Source organism: Chrysochloris asiatica, unplaced genomic scaffold, assembly GCF_000296735.1.
Source record: "Chrysochloris asiatica unplaced genomic scaffold, ChrAsi1.0 scaffold00555, whole genome shotgun sequence".
Lineage (NCBI taxonomy): Eukaryota > Metazoa > Chordata > Mammalia > Afrosoricida > Chrysochloridae > Chrysochloris > Chrysochloris asiatica.
The window spans coordinates 505602-515670 of record NW_006409073.1 but is presented as its reverse complement, the minus strand read 5'-3'; the positions used below and the strand labels follow the sequence as shown (position 1 = coordinate 515670).

The following is a 10069-nucleotide window of genomic DNA, read 5'->3' as shown; positions in this document are numbered from 1 at the left end:
GAGCTGGCATTAGTGCACACTCAGGCAGTGCCCAGCACATACCACTCAGGAATTGGCTGGACTCAGGGGAGGCCAGTGGTCACAGATGAACCTCTCAGACTATACTCATAAGCAGCCTCCTAGCAAAACCCCCCTGACCCCCAAGGCTGTAAAAGCCCTCCCTGATGTCACCTTCACCTAGGTTCCTCACTACCCTCCAGGATAGGTAACTCAGGCCTATCTCCTTCACCCACCCTACACAAGGTTGGCCCCCTAGAGGCCTGAATCACCAAGTTCCCAGATGTCAGGTGGGGCTGGGTTAGGGTTAGGCACCCTTCTGTGATCCCCAGCAATCTGAGCCTGCTGCCAGCTCCCTGTTGTAATCAGCTGGCCAACACATGCCTGGCTGAGAGAGATAGGGACCAGAAAGTATTCCTACAGAATCAATATCATCCCCACTTCCCCATCCTGTGGTTGAGGTCCTACACTGTCTCCGGGGCCACCTCTCCAACTTCAAGTCTGTGTGTATTAAGTGCCATCGAGTTGGTTCTGACTCATAGCGACCCTGTATAGGGTTTCTGAGGACTGGCTGGTGGGTTTGACCTCCAATCTTGTTGTTAGCAAGCAGTCCAGAGCGTATCCTACATCATCACACAGAGACTTGGTCAATATACTTGGATCTTCTGGTCAGCTTCCACCACCTCCTTAAGCCTCCCTTCTGCCCAATTCCAGGACCTATGCTAACCTGAGAGGTCTTAGGTAGGTCCTGGTTCTAGGGACCTGTCTGGGCTGTTGCCCTTCATGTCTTCAGTTACTGCTTAGTGCATGCTCCTGGGATATGAAAGTGGGTATGATACCCTGGCTGGACCCATGGGATACATCGCCACTCCCGGCAGTCTCTCACCATGGGTGCAGAGGGGGTAGCTGAATGCCAGACGGCAGTCCAGACAGGACAGCTTCCCTGAAGTTTTAGTCTGAGTACATTTTGAAGGTAAGAAAACGGAGAAAAGGCCATTCCAGACAAGAGGACAGCCAGTGTTGGGGTCTCTAAGGCAGAGGCATTGGACCACATCTAGGGAGGCACAAGACAATGAGGTACAGGTGTATGTGTAGCACCCAGGGCAGGCAGTGAGGCCCAGACAGGTCTTTCTGAGCCCCAAACACCCTCCCCAGCACTGCCCTGTTTGGGCCTTCACGATACGGAGTGGTATGGCCTTGCTCACACTGGGGTCAAGAGGAGAGTTCGTTGGAAGTGAGAGTCTGAGAGAGGAATAAAGGTTGGTCCTACTAACCCAAAAGGAGTGCAGTGCTATTACAGGATAAGCTCTGGACTGTAAACGCTAAGGGTGGTGGTTTAAGCCCACCAGTTGCGCTCTCCATGGGAGAAACACGAGGCTTTTTGCTTTCGCAAAGATTTACAGCTCTGAATCCCTATACAGGGTACCTGAACCAGATTTGACTCAATGGCACTTAAAAACAACAAACTGGTCCCAGCCTTACCCCACTGCAGGAATCCACAACCCAGAACCCTCCCCCCAAAAAACTGCATAAATATGCAGATTTCGCACCAGAATCATAACTTCCAGGGGCAAAGCTCAGGAACCCACATTTTAATTGGCTGGTTGGAGATCTAAACTCCACAACCATCAGGTCCAGTACAGAGGGCTCAAGCCCTATCCCTGGGTCTAGCCACAGCCCCACAAACATCATTAGTGGGGAAGGCGCCTCGGACATTGGAATCCAGCCTGCAGGCAAAGACAGGGCCCAAGGACCTCTTCCGGAAAGTCTCTGCGTTGGGTTGCTGTCGGGCCGTGGCGCCCCCTTGCGGTCACTGGAGTCAGTGGCAAGGGGTTCAGGGGTCCACAGCTTGGAGTGGAGACTCCGTAAACCCTTCTGAATGTGACCAGTGTAACCCCGTCCACCTGAGATTGGGGCAAGTGTCTTCGGTGCGATGGTGAAGGTCGCCTATCACAGATCAACTGTCGAAAACCAGCGCCACGCACGCTAGGGCCCATCACCCAAACATGACCGCCCCACCCACCTCAAGCACGCAATGCTCGCGCGTGCCCAAACCTGCGTAGCGCAGCGTGCGCAGGCGCTGAAGGACCCTGCAGTAGCCATTGCTCACCCCGCTGCCAAGTGGAGCCAGCGGTTACTGGAAGTCTGCGGGCTCTGAAAGAAGGTGAGTCTGACTCCTTGATGACAGCGGCCTGGGATGGGACAGCAGTAGCATCCCCCGGGGGGGGGGGGGCGGGGGTGACCCTCTTTGGGCTGGCTGACTGGACTAAAGGACTACAAAACCCAGAGTACATTGCGCCTCAGTATTGGGCGCTACCATTTTTCTGCTGGAGGAGGGCACCTATTGGTGAGGCCTAAAGATGCATCCTGGTAGTTCTGCTACCGTAGTGGTTACGACTACCTGTCGGAGGTCATCGTGTAATTACGGGGGTCAGGTTCCAATGAACCTTCGCAAACCTTCCTATTTGACTAAATTAAACTGATGATCCATTTAGCTATAACTGTACATATCCAAGGAGCTCTGGTAGCATAGTAGTTACGAATAGGGCTGCTAACCTCAGGGTCAGTAGTTCGAAACTACCAGCTGTTCCACGAAAGAAAGGTGAGGCTTTCTGCGCCCGTAAAGATTTACAGCATCGGAAACCCTGTACAGGGTCGCTATGAGTCGGAACCGACTCCACGGCACATAACAACAACAATAACATACATATCCAGAGTCCTGGTGTGGCGCTGTGAGCTAATGTGTCAGACTGCAAAGTCGGTGGTTCAAGCTCACCAGCTGTTGCTTGGAAACCCTACACAGGTTCTCTATGAGTCGGAATCGACTCGACGGCACTTAACAACAAATAGATATCTGCCCTGGTGGTACATTGGTTAAGAGCTCTGCTACTAGCCTGAAGCTTGCGGTTTGAACCCACCTGTGGCTTTGGGAGAAACATGTAACAATTTGCTCCTGTAAAGAATACATCCTTGGGAACGCTGTGGGGCAGTTCTACTCTCTTCTGTAGAGTTACTATAAGTCGCAATTGACTGCATGGCAACGGGTTTTTAGTATGGATATCTGTTTACTGGAGTCATGGTGTGGCTCTGCGAGATAATGCACTGGACTGCCAGGTCGGTGGTTCAAACTCACCAGCCGTTCCTGGAAAACCCTATTCAGGGTCACTATGAGTCAGAACCGACTTGATAGCAATTAACAACAACACTGGTGTGGCGTTGGTGGGTTAATGCGCCAGACTGCAAAGCCTTTTGAACGGTGAGGTCGGCAGTTTAAGCTCACCAGTCACTCCTCAGAAACCCTATACAGGGTCGCTACTGGTCGGAACCGACTTGACAGCACTTAACAACAAACCACCTTTTAGGCCTTGCCCCCTTCCCCACCCATTCTTGAGCCAGCAAGACACTATTATTATTGTTATTATTTAATCTTTATTTTTAAGTAATTTCAAACTTATAAAAAATTATAAGAATTTTCTTACATAGAATTTTTGTATACAAAATGTAGAACCAGTTGTTTACATTTTGTCCCATTTGTTTTATTCTTTTTCTTTTCTGCCTTTTTTTTTCCTTCCTGGACTATTTGAGAGTTAGTTGCAGATATAAGACTCTTTATCCTTAAGTATAGGAGTCACTTGGTGGCTCAACTGGTTAAGACTCAACTATTAGCCAAAAGGTTGGTGGTTTGAGCCAATCCAGTTCTCCTCAACACACCTTGAGTTGGAATCAACTCCACAGCAACTAACAATCCACCCACTGCCATTGAGTCACTTCTGATTCATATCAACTCTGTAGAACAGAGTAGAACTGCTTCATAGGGTTTCCAAGACTAAGTCTTTACAGGAACAGATAGCCTCATCATTCTCTCAAGGAGCGGCTGGTGTGTTTGAACTACCAACCATGTGGTCAGCAGCCCAATGCATAACCCACAGTGCCACCAGGGCGCCTTTAACAAATCCTTAAATGCTCCAGTGTGCATAACACTAACCTATTTCTAACCTACAGTCCACTTTCAAATTTTCCCAGTTGTTCTAACTGGGGAAAAAATTCCCTTTTTTCATTGAAACAACCTCTTTCTTGGTCCAGGAGCCAATCCATGAACACACAGTTCAGTGGTAGCGCTCCCTCAATCTGTGGCAGTTCATCAGTTTCTCTTCACTCCCATGCTTTTAATGTTTTTGAAGATCCCTGGTAACTTGTTGTATAGCAATAGGATTGGAGTGATCGTAGTTTCTTCACCATGAGACTTGGCTATTTGGAAGAACTTCAAAAGTGATGTTGACCAGATGCAATTATTCAGAGTCTGAGTGTGCCTTGGACAGGTAAACAGGTAACACTCAGATCCTGCGAGGCCAGACCCTTTCTGTGCGCACCCTTAGGTGGGGTTTCACTTTTTCCTCATTGAGGTCTCTGACTTCCCTGTAGCACCTGCCTCGGAGCCATGGTCCACGCCTTCCTCATCCACAGTCTGCGCGCCCCGCATGTCGAGGATGTGGGCTTCTGCCGAGTGCTCTACTCCTGCGTCTTTGGTGCTGAGAAGTCACTTGATGACCCAAGGCCACACAGTGCTGAGAGAGACAGACTCCTCCGCAAGGAGCAGATTTTGGCCGTGGCCAGGTAACCACTCAGCCCCAGGTTCTCATCCAACACACACTCAATTGTGGTACTTTTCTGAGCAGCACAGAAAAATGAAGAACAACAAAGCAGAGACAGTGTTTTAGAATTTGTTGTTGTTAGTTGCCATCGAGTTGGTACCGACTCATAGCAACCCTATGTACAACAGAATGAAACAGTGCCCCGTCCTGGGCCAACCTCACAATCGTTGGTGTGTTTGAGCCCATTACTGCTGCCACTGTGCCAATCCATCTTGTTGGGCGTCTTCCTCTTTATCTCTGACCCTTCACTCTGCCAAATATGATATCCTTCTCCAGGGACTGGTCCCTCCTGATAATATGTCCGAAGTATATATCCTGGCTTCCAAGGAGCACTCTGGCCGTACTTCTTGCAACACAGATTGATTTGTTCTTTTGTCAGTCCATGGCACTTTCAATATTCTTCTCCAACACCATAACTCAAATGCATCAATTCTTCTATGGTCTTCTTATTCACTGTCCAGTTTTTGCATGCATATGAAGTTATTGAAAATACCATGGCTTGGGTCAGGCGTACCTTAGTCCTCAGCTGACATCTTTGCTCTTCAACACTTTAAAGAGGTCTTGTGCAGCAGATTTGTCCAGTGCAATACATGGTTTGATTTCTTGACTGCTGCTTCCATGACTGCTGATGGTTAATTCAAGCAAATTAAGTCTTAGACAGCTTCAGTCTTTTCTCCATTTATGTGAATATTATTTAATTGGTCCAGTGGTGAGGATTTTTGTCTTCTTTATATTGAGATGCAACCCATACCGAAGGCTGTTGTCTTTGATCTTCATCAGTAAGTATTTCAAGTCCTCTTAGCTTTCAGCAAGCAAGGTGTTTTTAGAATAGCATATTCCAAAGGGCCTCCCATAGCTGTTCATAAGTAACACATGAAAAAGGGTTAAATAAAGAGTAATGATGTCATCATTACTATAATTAGCCTTTATTTAGCCCCTAGTTAGTACTGAGGAGTACAAACAGTTAACAAACTCAACTGCTCACTCAAAAGTTGGAGGTTTGAGTCCACCAAGAGATGCCGCAGAAGAAAGTCTTAGCAATCTACTTCTGAAAAATCAATCATTGAAAACCTGATATGAGTACAGTTCCTTTCTGATACACATGGTGTCATCAGTCAATCCAAGTCAACTCAATAGCAGCTGGAAAAAATGAAATTATGTGTTGAGCCCTTTTCTGGGCAGTTCATGTACCTTCATTTTTTTTTTTAAAGCTTTTATTGTGCTTTCTGCTCCCATAAAGATTTACAGCCTTGGAAACCCTGTACAGGGTTACTATGAGTCAGAAGCGACTCCACGGCACACACCACCACCACCAACATTGTGTATTGAATGAGTGAAGGCTTACAGGGCAGATCATCAGTTTTATATTCAGGAAATCATTGTAATGATTACAATCCCCCCCCATGTACCCTTCTTAGCCTTTAATATTTATCTGTATTACCTTTTATTTTTTTTTTGATGTACACATACAACATTGAAAGTACATATTTGTTTAAATGTCCAAAGGGTACATTTTGCAAGCCAGCCTCCTGCCCATAGGCACACTGCCTTTTCTCAGTCCATGGGCTTGTAGTCCTCTGCTGCTCTGTCTCTCTATGCCATCACCTCTGCCACCATCTCTGTTGTTCCACTTTTCTGCTTAGAATCCCTCACTCTTAGCATGTTCTTCCTCTGTTCCTGAAACGACACATTAACTGTTCCCCCTTTTTAGTTTACATCTCTTCTACATTTACAGTTGTGATAATTGCCATTAGTCCTGATAACAATTACTCACAATTGAATCATAAAATCCTATCTCCCTTCAATAGTGAGTAATTGTTACCATGACTAATTGCAACTGTCATAACTGTAAAGGTAGAATTTCTGTAACAAAAAGGGGGAGTAGTTAATCTTATAGTTCAGAGCAGAGGAAACTAGGACCATCAAGGGAGAAGAGTACAAATGAAATGTGGGACCTTATCCAGAGAAGCAGCAACACCAGAGATGGAGGCAGAGATTGGGACATGAAGAAATAGAGCAGCTGAGGACTGTAGATTCATGGAAAGAGAGGGACAGTGCTGGCAGCCAGGAGACAGGCTTGTAGAATGTGCCGTTTGGTTGTTTAAATTATTATATATTCCTGAGTGTTTTTGTGTACATCCCCCCAAACACACACACAAATCAAACTTATCAAAATTATCTAAGAAGAATCTGTCATTTGAGTGCCCTTACTTTTTTTAAAAAACAATTTAACTTCAAGGCAGATCGTAGCAAATCAAATCTTAGTCTGCATATTCTTGTCTTTATGCAATATAAAACAAAAGTAACAAACAAACAAACAAAAAAAAACAAAAAATCCTATCCCCCTTATCAGACCCATCTGGACAAGAGAAAAACTATTCAGTAGGGCTTCTGTCTTAACTCCCCTTGCTCTGACACTAAACACCATAATGGAAGCTTGTAAGGCAGCCACTTTGGGCCTTTATAGCCCCCTAACTTTGATAGCCAAAGTCTAAATTTCCCATCCCTATCAACCTAGTGTAAGGAGCAAGGTCGGCAGTTCAAAACTACCAGCTGTTCCGTGGGAGAAAGATGAGGCTTTCTGCTCCGGTAAAGATTTGCAGCCTCGGAAACCCTGTGCAAGGTCACTATGAGTTGGAACCAACTCAACGGTACTTAACAACAACAACATTAACCTAGTGTACTGAGAAGACATTCTTGATCTTTGATATGAAGAATCCTTCCCAATTCGGGTGGTATTTGGGGCAGCTTCATCCATAAGCAAAGGTCCAGTTGATCACATTATAGCAATTTATGCTTGCTCCCTGTACCATACTTCTTTATTTTCATCTGGTTGAATTCTGGTCAGCAAGACATCTATCTACACTAGGTCATATGAGTACTGTTTTGCAAGCCTGGGCGTTCTCACATGCCTCCCCCCTCTTCAGACCACCTGGCTGCTTCTTTCTTAACTCTAGTCCCCCAGTGGCTAGGTCAAAGTCCTTGGGCCAGGAGTTCACACACACATCTCCTTGAACTTCAAACCAGCCTGGTCTGTCTTCTCCTCGTTGTCATCTCAAGGTCATTGGGCATCTGTGGAATCTGGCCAATCTCAGCCCATGTTTTCTTTGCTACATTTCCCCTCTTCCACTCCCAAGTTGACCAGGACTGTCACCAGTGAGCATACTGTCCGTGTGTTCCTGTTCCTTGATTGGTTGACTTTTCTTGCCTTGATGGCTCCAGGGCAAACTGCTTGCTTGATATTGTTGCAGCCAAACTGCTCCCCCAAAACCATTTTTCTTTCTTACAAGTATCTTCTGTTCCTCTCACCATTCCAGGTTGGTCTACATGTCTTTTCTATTGAAAATATCCCACTGCTGAAGTTTCCACCTAAGGTCCCATACTCCACCAAGCTTAATAAGAAGCCTGTTTCCATGGGTACATTCCAGTCCCCATTTAGGTAATCCAATCAGTTATAGTCTAAAGACAGGTTTACGAGCTTTCTGTAAACATCTCCAAATTCCTTTCTATCCCACTTAATTATCTATATTTTACTAGTAGGCAGGGGAACCCAATATCCACAAAACAGTCCAGCACCTTAACATTATTTCCCCTCCTTTACCCCTTCAGTCTATGTCTCCATTCCTATAGCATAGAGCCTTACTTTTCCCAGGCTGCATAAACGTCACAATCTACCTCAGGCCCATTTAGCCCACCTATACCTCCCAAATGTACATTCATTCTTAATCTTGTAACAGTCTTTTGAGATTGGTACAATTATCTCCACCTTACTGATGAGTAAACTGAAACAAAGTGTAAAGAACGTCACTTGCCAAAGATCACAGAAAGTGGCAGGCCCTGGTACAGACTAAACATGCTTTGTGATACAGGACTTCTCAGGGCCTTTACTATCCCTGTAGGGTCTGTGAATCTCTGAGGAGAAGGGAGAGTGACCTGCCTGGGGACTCCTTAATCCCAGAGCCTGCAACCCACAGAGCAGTTTGGGGGAGAAACTGTTCCAGGCTGCTATGGCTGGTCTTGGAACCTCTCTGCTACCTGGGCCCCCATGGAGCCAGTAGGTGCCAGAGTTCGTAGCCTCCCCGAGTACTTATATCGTGTGTGTGTGTGTGTGTGTGTGTGTGTGTGTGTGTGTGTGTGTGTAGTGGGGGAGTGGGAAGGGCGGTTAACATTCTAGGGACTGCCCTGTGCCAGCCTCCTGCCATCCCTTGTTTGTCTTGGCCTCCTCCCTGTCTCTAAAGCACAGAAGGCCAAGAAAATGTCTTTGTTATCAGTCTGTTCAAGTGCAAAGATGGAAGACAATTCAGGAAGAATTGGAGAGTGGTTTCAAAATCTTGTTTTCTTTTGAAGAACGTTGTAAGATCCGACAAGGGGGCAGAGGTTTCACACAACCCAGGTTGGATGGTATCTTTTTTTTTTTTTAACCTTTTTTTATTGTGAATTACAGAGCAGATCAGTTTTCCATTCAATAGTTCATACACATTTTGTTTCACGTTGTTGATTGCAATTCCCACACTGTGACATCATTCCTCCTACTTCTGTGCTTCCTGTTTCCATTCCTTCTCCTTTCTGAACTTCATCCTTGGGTAACTGCTGCTCTTTTGATCTCAAATGGTTGATTTTTCTAAGGAGTGTTTACCTTATTGGTATCATTGCTCCATATATAGACCTGCCCTTTGTTTAACTAAAAGATGAGCCAGGGGGTAAGTAGTCCCGAGATCTACCTGTCTCTGACTGTCCAGTAAGCCTGGCCTTTTTTTTTTTTTTTTTTTAATTTATTATTTTGAGTCTTGTTTCGCAGTTTTTCTCCCAGTTTATTCAGTACCTCCTAATGTGGTCCTTTCATGAAAGAGTAGTTGGTAGTGGCACCCAGGCACCATCTTGTTCTTCCGGTCTTAGGGTCATGGAGACTGATGTTCACAAGTCCCATCAGTCCACTGGACTAACTATGTCCATGAATCTTTGATTTTTCTTACTCTTCTTTTTTCCAGACAGGGAGATACTAAGAGTTGTACCTCAGATGCTGCTCACAAGCTTTTAAGACCCCAGTCACTACTCACCAAAGTAAACTGTAGAACTTTGTTTTTGTAGACTATGTTATGACAGTTGACCTTGGTGTCCCTGAGTCTTAGGATCCTGAGCCACCAGGCCCAACAATTCATTCCCTCACAGTGGTTGGTAATGTGTAAGATGTTTTTATAACTTCTTCCCCTATATGTGCCACCACATTCATGGAAAGATTTGCAGCGAAGGTAAATGTTGTTGTTGTTGTAGTGAAGTGCAATCGAGTCAATTCCAACCCATAGCAACCCTGTATAGGGTTTCCAATGTATAGGGTTTCCAAGGAGCAGCTGGTGAGCTTGAACCGCCGACCTTGCAGTTCAAACAGCTTTGCAGTCTGGCGCATTAACCCACAGCGCCAC

The 10069-nt window shown here is 45.8% G+C and overlaps 1 protein-coding gene across 1 annotated transcript in view; it reads left to right on the top strand.

Moving 5' to 3' along the window:
* The first annotated feature begins 4435 nt into the window (after positions 1–4435).
* AP5S1 (adaptor-related protein complex 5, sigma 1 subunit) overlaps positions 4436–10069 on the top strand; it is an 11582-nt gene continuing 5948 nt past the window's right edge. Inside the window, exon 1 of the mRNA XM_006877689.1 lies at positions 4436–4611. Within this exon, the coding sequence (XP_006877751.1) occupies positions 4436–4611 (176 nt within the window). The remainder of the gene's footprint in view (positions 4612–10069) is intronic.